Genomic DNA, 17,377 nt, shown 5'->3' on the forward strand with positions numbered 1-17,377 from the left:
CCAATCGGCACTCCGCCCCCCTCACGGCCACAGGCCAATCACCGCGCTACTTCGCGGCGGCCGTCCCGCCCCTTCCGCGGTGAGGACCAATGGCCGCGCGGCCACACCCCCGGCTCCTCCCACCACGTGCCGCGGCGGCTCCTGTCGCCACCCGTCGCCGGTCCTCCCCCTGCCCCGGCCTGGCCCGGCCCCGCCAGCCGCCGCTTGCCCTCCGTGCCGCCGGCCCTCCCGCTCCCTGAGGCACGCACCGGCGAGGGGCTCCTCCGCTTCTCATCCTCGGGGTAGGGCCGGGGCAAGCGCCTGGCCTCAGTCCGCCCGCGAAGCACAAAAGGAACGGCTTCACGCTCCGGTCAATGTAAAACCATTTTTTTAATTCTAAATCACTTTCACAACAGTGAAAATTAGTGAACAGTAATGGTAATGCACTAAACAAGCCGTATGGGCCGTGTGCAGTCTGAGTACGGGGCGGGGAAGTGGTACAATACAAAAAGCACACCAAGAAAAATGTAGGAACAAAAACGTTAACACTTTTAGACTATTTCATTCTTGGATTGCCAGAAAACAAGGGCTCTCAGTCACATTTCTGCAGCCACCTCCGTTTAAGTCCATTATGTCTCTCACCAATAGATGGGAAAAAAAAAAAACAAAACCCAAGCCATCGAAATTCTGTATTTTAAAATATAAGTGTTAGTTAAATCAGTTTCAATACCTCTTGAACCTATTACAGTCACTTTTCTTTCCCCTTTATGGGAAAAATGCTTTAAAAGAATACCGTACTCCTCCCTGGATAACCTCTGCTCTTAGCATCGTGTCTCTCAATACAAAAAGGGAAACCCATCCCTTTTACGATCGCATGAACTCTCCCTTTTCATCAGCAGGTGGTGCTGCCTGCTCACGAAAGGAAGTCAAAGCCAGTTGTTTGTAAGAACACAATAAATAGTCTTTCTCCTAGAAAGGGTCCTAGTTAGCAAGACATGCACTTGAGAAGAACCATATGCAGAAGAAGTTAAGCTTCTCAAAAGTGCCACACGACAAAAGTTGAAGCACCACTTCAACTATTTATAGTTGAGCAATATATTCTGCCAGATTATCATCGAGTCAGGTATAAATGTGACTAGATGTGGCAAAACCCTGCAGAAGCTTTGCAACATTCGACTTACCAGATGGCATTTTGGAGGTAGGCAAGTTAAACTTTAGTCATCCTCTGTCTCGAGACTAAAAGTGAACAGTTTATAATTACATAAATAAGCTCCTACAACAATTAATTAAGGTGTCCTGCCCAGGAACCTCATCCATACACTAGAAAAACCCTAGCTGTTGAAAGAATGTTTCTGTGAGTTGATTTGTTCTGTCAGTTGTCTGTCTATTGCCAAGGAAGTCACAATGCTCATCTACAGGAAATCATTATGACTATCAGCGATCTGAATCAAAATAACCTAAAAATAATAAGAGAAAAAAAAAAAAGGAATTACCTAGTCAGAGAAATACGAAAACTGTTCACCTTGCCAGGGAATCTCTCGTATTTGCAGCTTTGAAAGAATCTACACAAATACATCAGGAGTACTCTTTAAAGCTGTATATCCAACAGGATTCCAAAACGGCTACAGAGTGCTCACCTTCGGAAATATTTTCCTCTCAGCACATAAACGGTTGTGGTCTCCTCCAGGACTTCAGATTAATATCTTTGGTAGGAACTGCAGAGGCTCTTGCACTACAGCCGTTCTGCTGTGGCACGGAGTAGCTGTATGCACCTGCAGGGAGAAGCTCTTCCAAATATTCCCTACTGTGCCATGCGCTAGCGAAGGCAGGATGTCATTTTTCCTCCTGTATAATTTTACAGTATGACAAGTTTAACCTCAAAACTGACATAAAGATGCCTTTTTTTCCTCTGCCCAAACAAGCTGATCTCAGATCTGTAATAGGATTTTATTTGGAGTACATGACCTCACATGGAAAGTCTCAAAGCCCTGGGAAGAATAAATGTAGCTACAGTGACAAGGCTGTGAGGGGATTATCCATGAGTGCAGCCACAGGCTGCTGCGCAGAACCAAGGAAGACAACACTGTTTTGTCAGTGAGGAACTGGGCTGGGTGAGGCAGACAGGTACGTCGTACTGTTCCACAACCCCACCCAGCTCCACGACGAGAGAATCTTCCAGTGTCTGGCTCCAGAAAATTCAGGCTTTAAAAAAATTGCAGCATAAATTTGTTATCTTCTAACAGCCATTAGAACCGCTTCAGGAGGGGTTTTCCATTCTGCTGGGAAATAACATCAAGGAAAGAAACCAGTCTCCAAACTTGCTTCCATTTCATCACATGCCTTGCCCAAAGAATCTCAGCAGCGCTGCAGATGATTTCCTGAAGAAGGCTGGATGTTGATGTGAAGACTTAAACAACATCCACAGCTCTGGCAGATCCGCAGTGGTTGTCCAGCATGAGATACTGATCACACTGCAGGAGTCTCCTTACCTGCTCAGTCTACCTCAGGGCAACTCTCTTTCACATAAACCTGGTGGCACTGATTGGGCACAGGGTTTCAAAGCAGGACTCCTAGGAGCAGAGCTCAAAGCTAGGCCCATGGTTTATGGCAGGAACCTCTTGTACAAGATAGCTGAGCTGAAACACGCTTTTTAACCAATGTTTAATTTCCAACTCTGGTGCAAAATGTGAGATTCTTCGTTGTGCTGTGGTACCACCAATTCCTGAAGCCCATAGTTAGCTATGGAACCAGACACCAAGAGGTTTAAAATGGGATGGGGATGCAGTTTGTAACTGTTCAGTGGCCTTGATGGCCATGAATATACAGAATAATGGAAAAGATTTATGCAATCAACAGCCAGAACATTATCACCAGAGCCACAAACAGGAAGAGGCGGGATAGGAACTGCTCATCCACATATTGAGGAGTCCCTGGAACAGCTGGAAAACAGGAAGTAAAAAGCAGTTCAGCTCCTTCCTCTTCTCTGGAATCATGTATATTCTGAACATAGTACATTCATAAATTGAAAGATAAGCAAGGAATATACCTGCTGAGAAACTGTTGCTATTTCCTACCCTCAGACCGGCCAGCCATACTGGAAGATCAGAAGGAAGACAAGCATCAGCTTCCTGAAGCAGGACACATGGTAAACCTGCTTATGACTAATAGCAGCAGGCAGCTCCAAGTGCTAGAGTACAGGCAGGTCTGCTCAGAGTACTTCTGGGGATAGCACTGAGCTAAGTTAATGACTTAACTCAGCACTCGACAGTGAACTAAGTTCACTGCTTCCACCCTAAGGAACATTACCACCTCCGCCTGAGCGCTCCTCCCCATCAAGGCGAAATATCTCTGAATAAGGAAATGGTAAAACAGTCAAAACTGTGTGTGTAGCCTTGACTAAGAGAACTAATGAAAAGCACAATTTCTGGAACTGCTGTATTGAACCCACAGATGAAAAGCAGATAAAGGAGTTGGTTAAATTACGACTGTTACAGCAGCATATATTTACATACTCCATAGCTCAGTCACACCCCCGCACAAATTTTCAGTGGGCACTGAAGTATAGTTAATGGGCAAGTTAATTTGACCCAAGGACAGCACAGGTTCTCAGCAACACAGGTATGACACGAAGAATGTGTTTCTGTTTCTTGTAATTCCTATGCTATGTGACACGGTGAAGAAGGTTTGCCAGGCACCACCTTTCACAGAGGAAGTCCAGAAAACCCTGGGCAGTAGGTTTTCTTTTTCAAAACAGGTAGACTCAGTTTGTCTACAGTGCAGATGGGGAGCAGGTTTTCTGGGGATTACTTAATTTTTAGAGAGCAGGGCCACTACTTCAAGTAACCCAATTGTTTTTTCTTATTTAAAGCAAGTGAAATTATTTCACCAGAAAATTACTTCTTGTGGAATACAGATGACTCTCTCAGGGATAAATTTCTGAAAAATGAACAATCTTTGCTATCGTTATTTTGTGGTGCAGAGCACCATTTTAAATTTTTCCTTCTCATCTTTCAGGAAATGGTCCTTTCCTGTTGTTTTCAAGATACAGGTCTCCTTTCTATATCCTTACTGTCTCCTTTTTATTAGTAGTAGAAACTCTAGTCCAATTGGTCTCATTTTTCAGAGCGAGGCTGCTGAAATACCAGAGGAGACATCTGAATTAAAGGGGAGAAGTCTGCAGTGCCACTGTCCCTCTCCAGTCCCACTTTCCTCTCAACAGGGCCTTCAGCAAATCATATGGAAGTGACAAACTTGCTTCTTAGATAAGTGCTTGTACAAAACCTGTAAGGCATAGACTATGTTTCTACTGGGTGTTTCCCCTCATTTTGTGTTTGTGTATACAACACTGATTTACTTTACCATTCAGAAAGTTTTTTCATTTAGCAGGGTATTTGTTTAAAAGTTACAAGGGAGTTTGTAAAACATCTGTTTGTGACAGGACTCTCAGAGAAGACAGGATGCCTGGTACCTGGAGGAGGTCGCCCGTCGTTTATGTTGAATGCTGTTGCAAATATACCAAAGGGAAATGCCCCAATTCCAAACGACATTTGGAAGCCGCCATCGCCAAACCCAAAGCCCTGGAATCCCTGCAGAGAACAAAGCAACAGAAGAGGAAAAAAAGTACCAATCATTTAAAGCCTATTTTGGAATATTTTTTAAAAGTGCAGACATTCCCTCTCACTGGCTTTCCTATGGCTGAAGGAGTAATCATACTGTCTGGCAACTTTCAGTCTGCCACACTATTGTTAAATACCTCCTTAGTTCTCCTGGTTTTCAGATGTTTCACACAGTAGCAAACTTGCCAGGGCAACCCAAAAGAAAATGACAGAAAATGAGAAAAACTGAGAAAATGAAAACTAGAAACCCCAGTTCTTGCTTGAAGACCGCAAATTAAAAAAAGAATTTCTGTAACATTTCTCAGCCTAAAATAGTACATGTCACAGAATCCCAGACTGGCGGGGGTTGGAAGGGCCCTCTGGAGCTCATCCCGTCCCACCCCCTGCTTGAGCAGGCACACCCAGAGCAGGGGCACAGGACCACGTCCAGGCGGGGTGTGAATGTCTCCAGGGGAGGGACCCCACAGCCTCTCTGGGCAGCCCGTGCCCCTGCTCTGGCACCTGGCAATATATCAAAACATATCTGACAATATATCAAAAAAATCAACATTACCAATTTATTTAGAATGCCTTAAACATGTATTAATAGCTATTAGCCATATAGCTGTAAGAAAGGCATTGTAAAAAAATAATCTGCATTGATTTTCATGATACATGTGCATCATTTAAACATTCAATAAAGTGCCAGTGGGAGGCAATTTATATTTACCAAGAAAAAAAAAAATTACCAGGGGGGCTCAAATTAAGGTGGCAGATAAAGTCACCTGGGGCAGGAATGCAAGACATAAGGAAAGGAGGAAAAAAGGAAGAGTTACAATGCCACAACATTGACCCCTATGGGATCCAGACTGAAAATCCACATCAAGTCAGAAGTCTTCTGAATAAAGATGATTCCTGGTACATAAAAGCAGTGTACCATTTGAGAACTAATTTCAGTTTAAAAACCGATGACAGCTACAGTTGCCATGTTCTGTAATCCGGCAAACTGTCCTCCGGTGTCAGAATTAAAACAGTAATACCAATTCTGAAAACCCTCTGGTCTATCACCTCCAAAGATTATTTCACTCATATAAGCCAGACATTTCTAGGTTGATCCTTGATTTGAGGAGTTAGTCTTCTGACTATGCTCTTCTGAAGTGTTTTGCCATTAACTATGAGGGACAGCAAAGCACTCTGCATGGCAGGTCCTGCACCTATAGGAAACAGGACGGCAGCATGACCACTCATGTGTCTTCATACCAGATTCCTCTGACTTATGGCAGCACCAGCTAAAAGGTTGAAACAAGGTATAGCAGCTGATTTAATAAGAAGGCAACTCCCCAGTGAGAGAGAACAACTGAGTTCCCAGTCCATTCAATACAGAAACGTTCCTTAATCACACCCAGCTGAGTTGTTTGCCTGAAGCGTGAGGTATACAAATGCTCTCTGAGGACCCTAGGCCAAGTTACACAGAAATATGCAATTGTTTCATCAGGTCACACTCTCTGCCAACCTGCTGAAGAACACTGGTTTGTCCTGCTGGCTACTCCCACATCTCTTCAAGCTATGCCAACTGCTGTTTACATTCTCTCTATGTAATCTCCTCAACAAAACCCCTCTTCAAATTAACACGTATCCAACAGCTATCTACATTCTCTGTACAGTAATATCCATAGAGATGCTAGAAGCAGGTGTCAGTGCCAAAAACTTAAGTTCACTCATGGATTACATATTTTCACGACAGGTAGAGTTTGACGGAAATATACTTCCACAAAGAATTTTCAAAGCAAACTGTTCCTTTGATTTCTGTATGGAGAACAATCAAGTATGGAGAAAAGCATTTCCAGTGATGCCACACAGGGCTGCTCTCATGAAGCACGATTCAGGTTAGCCCATTCTTTGCGATGCTAGAGAGTACTACAGGAATGGAGTCTTCTGCCACAAAGCAGCTATCAATTATTTGTTAACAACCTACCGGGGATGAGCAAGAATATAAGTTACAGGATCTCATGCACACATTACGTCCTCCAGGACGAATAAATACCACCATCAATAAAAACAACTTATCTGCTCAAGCTTTTTCACTTACCCCTCTGTTCTCTGGTTCAGGTCTCTGTCCTTGGGGTCGTGGTGGAGTTTTCTCTCTGCGGGAAGTTGTGAAATTAGCTCAAGTGCAAGGATACATGACAACAGCACCTGCAATACCCTGGCTAATAAGACAGAACAAACACAGAGCACACTCTCACAGGGCCATGCTGTGGCAGAACTGGAGGTAGCATGTGAGCGAGTAAACCACCCAGCTATATGAACCTTCAGCATCACATCACTGAATTAAGATATTGCACTTTTGAATAAAAGATCTCCCATTGCAAGGGCTAGAAACTGAAGACATGAACATTTTATATAAGCTTCTCCAGTCAGGTAACATTCATTGCAACTTGCCACTTGTAACTGATAATTAACACTCAATTCAAATTAAAATAAATTGCCAGCTGAACAAGAAACAAGGTATGCAAATCCAGTCCCTAAAAAGCCAGAAATATTTTGCAGAAATGTCAGTTCTCTGTCTTTTGACAGTGTTTCGAATTGTGAATCCAGCACTTCGGTGTTTTCATCTTAAGACCTTAAATTAAAGATTCATCTATTTTAATTTTCACAGAAAAATAGTTGTATTTAGGCTTCTTACCTGGGATCCTGTTGCCCAGTGCTACCTCTTCCATACAGAGGAATAACTTTATCTCGACTGATTCCTGCTTTGCATACAGGACACACTTGTCTGTTTGGCCTGGTCTCTAGCCACTAAAAGGAAGGAAATTATAAGAAAACTAGTAGAAGACCATGAAAACAACAACATGCAAACCTCATTTGAAGCCAGGCAGAGACTTCAGCAATTTCTCAGAAAGCCACGGAACAAAACGTTTTACTAATGGCAAAGTACTCTCCAAAGCATTGGCATTTCAGCTATTGTTCTGGTATGATTCACTTGCTGATGTGTACACACTCAGAACTACACTGGAGAAATATGAAGAAATAAACAGTACCAACAGTCCTGCATAGGCCAAGGGCTAGTGTAGATACACTCCTTTCATCTACCTTTTCTATAATTGTACCACAATGTAAACCCACTACTACATGTGCAAAGAGAAGTATACTCAGCACTTAAGCCTGCAAACTAAACCCATGTGATGGGCCTACAATAATTCTCCTACCAAAATGGGAAAGACTCAAGTGTTTAAGAAACTCAGAAGTGGGAGGCAGGTGGAACAGATTCTAAGTTTTCTTTTTGCTGACAGAGCAGATTGCAAGGTGTTGCGCATGAAGTTGCATTAGCACAGTGCAGTGGCCCTGGAGAGAAAGCAGCACATTTGAAAAGAGGGGGATACTCCAGAGAACCAAGGTCTTTATTGAGTAACAGCAGCTGATGAAAGACAAAGTAAAAGGAAACCTGTCTTACCTGGTGTAAACAAGGCCAACTGTGAGCATTCCCAGGACAATTTGTTCACAGGGCAGAAAAAGAGGGGAAATAGAATTAGTTGATGTCAACTCTAGCCAACAAATGTATAAGTGTACCACAGACAGCACAGCTTGGAGAAAACAGAACCCTGGAATCCAGCTGCACCAGTTCCATAACCTCCCATTAAAATAATTTTTGAAAGCACAGCCCAAGAGCAATCTCCACTGGTCTTTTCAGGTTATGCAATCTAACTAAGTTGCTAACATGATTCTCTGCATATCACCTTTGATTCGTGGGTCCTCATGTATACCAGAGGCCCATACAGAGGCTTAGACTTTAAAGATTTTCTTTTCTGATACCATGAAAAGATATCCCTGAGCTAACATGCAAATAAGGAAGATGTAACTAATGAGACTTCAGGATCTTAAAAGAAGTCACACAAGGGACATGTAGCTAAAACATTGGCCACATTCACAGAATCACGGAATAATTTTAGCTGGACAGTACCTCAGGTGGCCTCTAGTCCAACCTGATGCTCACAGCAGGGTCAGCTATTGAGATCAGACCCAGTTGCTCAGGGCAGAGAAAATCCCATTATACAGAACTACTCTTAAGATTATATTAGTATGGCAACTTAAAAAAGGTCAAAGACAAACAAGCAAGTTACGAGAAAACTGCTAAGCAGCTCTCTGCTTTCAAAGTGGTCTTGACAACACTACTCAGACAAGATACATGCCATTTTGAAGGTTCTATTATTCCAAATCCTTTTGTGCAATAATTTTAAGTTTTATTTTAACATGCTATCAGCAACTGATTTTCCATCTCCCAGAATAAAAACCTGGATTTTTCAGACGGTACATACATTTACACAGAAAATAAATGCTCTTTTAAGCCCCTTTTTAATGAAGAGCATAATTTAGCCTACTGAGTAAAATCAACAAAACAAAAAAACATTTGGCCATGTCAAACCTTAATAACTTCTTAATATTCAAGAAAGAGTATATTGACAAAGTTACCCAAATAAGAAATGCTGCATGCTTATTATATTTGTGTGATACTTTCCCAAGTTAGATCAAAGAACTGAAAAGTTAGTATTACAACTGCAATACCCTGGGAAAAGACAAATAGCCCATACGTAAAAAGCTTGTTATCTAATTCTTTTTCATGGTTTCAAAGGAAAAAAAAAGCAAGCTACAATTTTAACCTAGTTTCAGATGCGGATTTAGGTATGTACAGGTTAGAAAGGAATTCAGGTCTGAACAAGACATCTATGCTAGACCAGACAGCACAAATAAAACAACACGCATAACCAAGCAGTATTGATGAATGCTGAACTGTCTATGCGGGGCTGCCTGTTTGATTGCTTTTACAATATATTCCACAAGTATAGGAAGTTTAAGATTCAAGAAACCCACTCCTTGGAACACGAGCAAAGAACAACAGCCAAACTGCTCCTAAACCAAACCCATGGTCCTTACTAATTTTTAACAAGGGACTTTATTTGACAACTAGAATTATAAAAATCTAAAAAGGCTGTTATGTGATCAGAGAAATATACAGTGCTTTGGTTTATCTGTGGGGCTTGAGTACTTACCAGAAGAGATGTCCACACAAGCTGATAACTGCATCCTTGGCAGTGTCTAAACAGATGTTGCATTCAAAAGTGTTGTCCTGATTAGCATTGTCCCCAGCACCGTTACTGCTGCTGCTGCCACTGGTCCCTCCAGTACTAGAGTTCTTTGTTGATGTAGAAGTCGTGGGTCCTTTGCTTGCCATCCTCAAGAGCTACCCAGACACAAGGTCAAGAAAATTTTCCTGTTGGAATCCTACCAGTGAGAAAGGGGGGAAAAATAACCACCAAGCAACTTCTTGGCATTGTGACATGGCATTCTTGTTCTGTTCCAAACTGGTAGTGATTTACCTAAGAAGTGCTTAAACAATACCCACCAACAATAGGATTCAACATAGCCAAGAGGGATCTTTTTTTAGAAACTAAGCTACTTTAAAGACCCGTAGTATGAGCTGGTTGATATGTGACAAGTATTTTAAAATTACTGATACACAGCCAAAAACAAAACCATTTTATTTTCTCATAAAGGCCATTTGCCTTTATGAAGAATGAGCTCACCTAGTCATACATGCTCTTCCAAAAATTCAATGCAAGTTATAACTGTGAATGCATTCTGAAACAGGATTTAATCATGAAGCAATTCACAGTTTGGTAATAGTGGCAAGCAAAGGTGGCTCAGTACTGGACTTGTCTCATCAGCGTTATATTGCTGCTATTACAGCAGTGTGTTGATATGACTACCGAACATTTCTAGTACTTTCAAACTATCAATCATTTCTAATCTAGTAATAATGCAGAAGTACAAAAATTTTACTTTTATGTGCTTTAATTTTACTAACATGCTTTCACCTCTCATCAACATCATCATGTTTACCGAAGAACACCATTTATTTTATTTCAGTAGCAACAACCTCTACAGTCTAATTCCTAGATATGCAAATTCCACAGTACCTAAAACTCTGAGACTCAGCACAAGGCATTTACTTTTCCAGAAACAAACACTTCTACCAGTACCGGATTTTTAATCCAAGAACTAAGAGAGTTTCAGCAGTTACAGAAATTAATTCACCAAAACAAAAATGTTTAAAATATTCCACTGTGCTTTTCATGAAACTCTGACATCATGTCACTGCTGCAGTGATATGAATACCTAGATAAGGTTGCGAGAGAGAAAACAGGTGATTATCTGAACTTTTTACAAGTGCACACACAGTCAAGCATTTTAAAAAGGCAACCTGAATTTTTCAGAAGCTCATTTCTTTGCAAGCTTACCCCACAAGAATTAAAGGCTGTCCTTAGCGTCCCCTCTTTGTAGCAGTGCTGAAGCACAGGTGCAGGGCAGCAAAATAAAACCTCAGTATCTCTACTTGTTATTGTCAACAGCTTTTTTCATACAATATAGTCCCAATGCATGGTCAAGAAAGCATCATACTCAAGCCTCATAAAGGTATTTCACCGAAGACACTCAATTACTGCAAGTGAAATATATTTTTGCAGAGCTTTTTCACTCAGTTACACCATTTTGCACAGTGTCCCAGAAGGGCAGCTTTGTAGTCACAGCTGCTGTACTTCAACATACATTGCTTTCAGCACTGCTGACTCTCAGCATTTCACATCATGCCTTCATTTACACTCAGCAGCAACACAGTTCATTGTACAAAATTAAAATTCATGTTAGTTCAAGGCAGATGGAAATGCTGCCAGCCCACAAACTGTATGCTAAAGATGCCTGGATTTTTCACACATCCTTACTACCAGCATCTTCAACCTATCTTGCTCAGAGTTTAATGCATGAAAAGTTACCAGCCTGGACCTATATATATTTGCTGGGAATTAATATCAAAATTGAGAAAACCACCTTAAAACTAAGGAGTTCAACACATTGTAAAAAACACCAGCATCATTTTATGGATAGCGTCTGGCTTTATATCTTCATATATAACACAATGAAAGTATGTAGAAGAGGCAAATAAATGAATTTCTGTGTCCCTAAAACCAAGGTGGGGAAAAAAAGTTCATTTTTTTTCCAAATTAAATTCCCTATATTTAACACCAGAAATCTGGAAACTCATCAGAAAGATAAAATCTGTATCTTCACAAACACCTACTTAAAAAACTCTTAGCTTTTAGTAACTATGAAGAGTAAATAAATCATTAAGTATGAAGAAGGATGATAGAGAAATCCATAGGAGCATCATAATGTAATGGCATAAAGACGGCTGAGACAGAAGAAAGGGCAAAACGATATGACACAAGCGGCACTGAACCTACGCTCCTAGAAGGTCATTCTGTAGCCTGTACTGGGATCCTCTCCTAATTATTTCTCCATAGGCTGATTGGGTCTGATGACCTATTAGGGTATAACCAATTTAAAATATCAAAAATATATCAAAATACCACAATAAAAGTAATCGATCTTATTCTGAAAAGCCTTCTCATAAAAGCATTCTCCTGTCCATGGAATATTGTTTAACATAACTAGGTCTATAACAAGTGCTGTTGGGGTCCGTTCATCTGCAGATCGTTCATGCTGCATGTATACAGAGCAGCAAGCATCAAACAGCATCCGATGACCAAACTTACATTTGATAATCATATGTTGTGTCATTTGTGCAGGTCTGTGAATCCTACAGTAGTTCTTCTGCAAATTCAACTTGTTCTGAGTATAGAACAAGCTCAAAAATGTTCTAATGTCACTTGAACTACTTAACATCTGAGAGAAAACTTTTTAGAGGGGAAAAAAAAAAACCCAACCAACCAAACCATAAACTGAAAAAAAACCAACCCCAACCAACACAACAGGCCAAACCAACCCCATTTGCTTTTTGGTTTGCTTTTTGGTTTAGGGTTCAGAAGGAAGAGTATGAGTACACCAGGATGTAACATCTCTTTGGGGTTAAGTAAACAGAATTTAGAGTTGCCAGCCCAGGTTTGCTAAACCCTTGTCCTTTAGATCAGGTCTCCAAACCAACCCTGGATGTATGTTGAGTAGCAAACAAAACAAGTGAAAGGACATAAAAATCATCTGTGATCTAACTGCAAGCATTCAAAGATCATCTTTTTTCTTGCTTCTTTGCACTCTAGATATTTACAGGAAAACAGTATGTTACTTAAAAGTCATCTATATTATCTGTTTATTTCCTTTAAATCACGACCCCTATGATATCCCAACAGGCTGTTCTGAAAAGGACTGAAACACTGACATTTACTACATCCAAAAAATCAAGAGTGGCAGCAGCTGAATGGTTAAGAAACAGAGAACCCTTTTTCAACTAGTCTTCCTAAACAAAAAAAAAAAGTCTGGTGGAGTGTGAAGACGACATGGAAGTGAAGATACATGTTTAGGGATCCAGCACAAATCCCACCAATAATAAGCATGGCTGAAAGAGGTGGTGAAACTGGACCTCCAAGAACCAGAAGGCACACTGGGACCTGAAATTTTCATGACAACTGAGAGCACAGGAGGTCCGTGAAAGAAGTAAGCACAGGAAACTGGGGAAGTCTATGTACTGTGTGTATCTCTCACTAACAGGCAATAAGAAAGAATTTTTACCCAAATACTTTAAAAACTAAATCTATAAATCTAGTGGGTGCAACTGCACACCAGGAAAACGTGAGCCAAATGTCTACTGTAAAAGATCATGTCTCTGACCTCAGCAAATGAAAAATGACTGCATTTGCTAAAGTACACTGACCTGACTAAAAATACAAGAGAAACACTTAAAGAGAGACTGGGAGAGTTCTACTTTGAGTTAAAGCATACAAAAAAACCCACTGGAAACAGCAAGCGAACAAGAATTCAACCTGAGAAAGCAGAGGGGGAATATAAATTAGAAGCAAACATCAGCTGCATGAAACAGCTGCAGAATACATGTTCACAGCACTACAATGTCAGGATGTTTGAAGTATTTACTTTTTAATCATCTCTCAAGCAATGAGAAAAATTTCCAGTGAATTTATAGGGCTCTGGCTAGTTTATTAACAAAAAACAAAGTTTATTCCTCTTTGCAGTATCTAATACAGAACAACAAAATAAAAAGAGCATTGCTGGGTGTAAAATTCCACTAGAAATTTGCTTTTCCGTATTTCTTTCCTAATGAATCTTACTTTACCTAGGATTACTGAAACTGAAATAATCCAAATCTAGTTTGTTTCTGAAACAAGTTCTGATTTATTTTCTGAACTTTTTTGCTGTTCAAATCAAAAGGAAAACTTGTCGGGTCATTTTTCTTATCGCTACAGTGGCAATATCATTTTCAGGCGCATATGACAAATTTTATACAAGGAATATTAACATTAAAAATTCTATCTAAATATATTACTCAGAGTTTATATAATTAAGCCCACCCATAAGTTTAAGAAAAGTCTGATTCTTGTACTTTCTTCTAGGCACTATCAACATCTGCTGCTTGACAGCCATTGTTAGACGCTCTCAGCAGACACGACTGAAGTCCTGCTGCTAACCATTAAGCACAGATGTATCTCTCACTACCTTTTTACTCTATTCTGTCCCCCAAACACGTTACATTTTACCACCTCGGAAACATTTTCCAAGTTCATCTTTTCACTTCCTGTAACCTGTACAGCATCACATACCCGCTTCTAATACGACCATAAAGTGGTCCCAAGACACAAGTGTGCGTGATTGCTTGGTCCCGCAGAACCGGCCTCGTTTCATTACCTGGGACTCTGCAGGGTACCTCTGTGATACAGTTGCTGCTTCCAGGATAAGCGCCCTGCTGAAAGGCTGTTCTGGCAACTCTAAGGATTCAGTATACCTCGCAAAGGCACGGCACTGTTACAAACTAACAAAAAGAGCAAGCGATTAAAGCAGTGTCTTTAACTATTCCGTAAAAGTGTAAGACAGATGCCAATAAAACGTTGCACAGATCTTTAGACAAAGATTTTATCCTCTTACCTCATAGAGTGCAAAGAAAAAAAAAAAAAAAGAAAACTGATACAACCAGTTGGGTAATTCTGCCTGAGCGTTTTCCTGGTTTGGAGTGCTACATACAGCATGAAATACCTTTTAAGGGAGCTGACCTGGTTAGCCGCAAAATGTGAAAACAATAATAATAAAAAAAAGCTACGATGTGGTTTAAGAAGCAACAAGCAATTCCACACAGAAACAAAACCCAGGACGGCACGTACCAGGAGCTGACGCCGTGCTACCACAGCGAGAGCCAGACGCTACCGAACGCCGAGTAAGGCCCCCCTCCTGGCAGGGGGCTTCAGCCCTGCCGCAGGGCGAGGGCCCGGTACCAGCAGGCCGCGGGAACCGGGGATGTCGGGTGAAAACCCCGGCGGGCGGCGGCGGCGAGCCCCGGGCTGGAGCTGCGGCAGCGAGCGGCGGGCCTGCCGGGGCGGCATCGGGGCTGCGGGACCAGGGCCGGAGGCCCCCCGAACCCCGAGGCCGGGGCTCCCGCCCCGCTCCGACCACCCCCGCCTCGTCCCTTCAGGCGGCTCCGGCCTTCCCGCGGCCCCGGCCCCGGATCCCGCCCGCTCCTTTGGCGTCTCAAAGCCGCCACCCGGCCGCGGCTGCCCCCACCCTCCGCCACTCGCCGTGACCCGCTGGGCCAAGCTCGGCTGGGCTGGACTCACCGGCGGGTCTCGCCGCTCCTCCGCAGCAGCCCCGAGCCGCGGAGCCGCTCCCCCGCCAGCCGCCGCCGTCACCTGATCGCCCGGAAGCCCGGCCCTGGCGGAAGGGACCGGCCTCCCCGCCACCGCGCCGGGCCGCGGGGCCGCGTTCCGCCCGCCCGCGGCTCCCCGGGACTGCCCGGGGGCGGCTCCTCGGAAACTGGGCGGTGGCGGCGGCGCAGGGCTCCCCGGGCAGGAGGCGGCTGGCGCTGCCGGGCCGCCCGTCCTCCCCCTGAGCCCCGGACCGGGCCCCCCGGCCGGTGTTACCGCAGTCGGGGGTCGGGTCCGGTGGGACCCGCTCGGGCTGGTGGGGCGTACAGCCCCCGCCCTGTCACCACCGCCATACCCTGCCCCCCCCCGCGCGATCCGCGTGGATTCGGACTCGTGTTTCAATTGCGTTTCTGCTGCCTGCTCATCGGGAGGTGCTGCGGCGGCTGGGTCCGAACACCGGCCTCTGAAAAGAGCAAAAAATACTTATTAAGGCCGGGAAATGTTCGGCCCGAGCAGCGAAGGAAGGAAGGAAAGTGGCGGCTTTGAGATGACATTGTTCAAATGTGCGTGTAGAGCGCTAGGATCTGAGCAGAGAAGCGTTTCCAGGATGGGAACAGAGAGTTTTACAAAGGTATTTTACAGAGCTGTGAGCAACCGCAAAGACGGAGAGAGAGGCAAAAGGGAGGGAGAGAAGAGACCTGGTGCCTGAAGGAGAGGTCAGAGCTGAGGGAAGTGACGGAGGCGCCACCTCTGAAGAAAACCCGTTGCCCCTGCTCTGGGGACAAAGAGGCGGAAAACAGTCCAAAGGTGCTTGGCGTTTTACACAGTGGAGAATGGGTGAATCCTAAACCAAGGTCTCCCGCTTAAAGGCAAGCCTCACGAGGGAATAGCTAGGAAGTGGAGGGAGGTTAGTGCCAAGGGAGCCTGTCAGAAAGAGACCAAGGATATTGTCTGAGGCCTGTCTGCTGGCTGAGGTGGTCTGAGACTACACAGCTTTAGTGTGAAGGCTGGAACATGCAAGCTGGGAGGTGTTACTTAGCCTTCACACCACTTTCAGCTTGTGGGCTTGGCAAGACCCATGTTGAAGGCGTCACCCAGCACCCCTCCTGGAACTGCCATACATATTGTTGTATCACACTGGAAAATTTGTAGTTGAGGTGAAGATGAAGTTAGTACCTGAAAACGATGGTGCTTATGGCATTAGGACATGTGTTGCAAAGCTGTCCTACCCGCGCTAGCTGTGTATTTGCTGCCTGCAAAGATTTCTCTAACAAAGCAGGCTATCTCACTTTCAACAAGACAGTAAAGCAGCACGGTTTGGCACAGCTTCAGCACTCAAGCAAAAATTTGGCATCTCAGTGTAGTATCAGATTAATAAGAAGCTAACAAGGCCTCCAAGGTATAAATGGTATCCTCTGGATGCTGATTAAACCAAGGATGTGTTTATGAAATTTGGACCAGCTTAGACTAGTCGCTCTGGATGTCTAGAGTCAAAAGAATTTCAGTATAAGAAGTAAAAAAGGTTGTTTTTTGGTATTATGGGAATAAGCAATGCTCAGTACAGTCTTTATTGTTTGGGTATCGTAGGATAACTACAGCAATCTGAAAAGAAATACAGTTGCTGCCGTAGACAACATAGCCCAGGAATATTTGCACTGCCCAGTGACAACTTTAACATTTTATTTCTGTTTCAAGTCTCAGAAGAATGGAGTGATGTTATTAAGCATTTCTGTAGTGACTTATTTACTGTACCCCAGTTCCACTTCTAGTGAGAGATTTCTGTTTAAAATGGAAAAGATCCAGAGACAGCAAGTGAATAAGACTGGATGAATGGAAAGGTGGTGTACAAGAGAATGAAAATTTTAACTGTGTTTACAGCTAGGGTTAACAGGAAGGGAACAGACTTATTTAAACCAGTGGGTCAGCTGGAGAATATACGTGGGACATTCAGATTTACTCCCATTGGCAAAGAATAATTACATTGCATGGCTGTAGTAAATGATGCAAGGAAATACTTTCCTTACTGAAGCAAAGAAATCAGCTTTCAAAGAGCTATATATCCCATGCCTAATGGGAACAGAAATATCACTTATATTTGTATATATTCTAATGGTGACATGTGTATCACCAGCGTAGCTGGTAGCCAGTAAT

General features: G+C 43.1%; 1 protein-coding gene across 9 annotated transcripts; it reads right to left on the bottom strand.

Annotated features, from left to right (window-relative positions):
• Nucleotides 1-350: 350 nt before the first annotated feature.
• Nucleotides 351-15,851, bottom strand: RNF185 (ring finger protein 185). Of its 9 annotated transcripts, XM_075110507.1 has the most exons (10): nucleotides 15,200-15,849; nucleotides 14,280-14,403; nucleotides 11,870-11,948; nucleotides 9,623-9,854; nucleotides 8,029-8,047; nucleotides 7,261-7,373; nucleotides 6,664-6,718; nucleotides 4,448-4,565; nucleotides 3,026-3,073; nucleotides 351-2,918 (listed from the first exon to the last, which is right to left on the bottom strand). In XM_075110507.1, exons 4-10 carry the CDS (start codon nucleotides 9,802-9,804, stop codon nucleotides 2,821-2,823), a joined length of 633 nt encoding a protein of 210 aa, XP_074966608.1. In that variant the 5' UTR covers nucleotides 9,805-9,854; nucleotides 11,870-11,948; nucleotides 14,280-14,403; nucleotides 15,200-15,849; the 3' UTR covers nucleotides 351-2,820. The 9 variants fall into 9 exon arrangements, with proteins under 9 accessions (XP_074966608.1, XP_074966609.1, XP_074966607.1 ...); XM_075110508.1 differs by lacking the exon at nucleotides 11,870-11,948 and having other exon boundaries at nucleotides 9,623-9,813; nucleotides 15,200-15,851; XM_075110506.1 differs by lacking the exon at nucleotides 11,870-11,948 and having other exon boundaries at nucleotides 15,200-15,848.
• Nucleotides 15,852-17,377: the final 1,526 nt, after the last annotated feature.

Source organism: Phalacrocorax aristotelis, chromosome 15, assembly GCF_949628215.1.
Source record: "Phalacrocorax aristotelis chromosome 15, bGulAri2.1, whole genome shotgun sequence".
In the NCBI taxonomy this organism is placed as follows: Eukaryota; Metazoa; Chordata; class Aves; order Suliformes; family Phalacrocoracidae; genus Phalacrocorax; species Phalacrocorax aristotelis.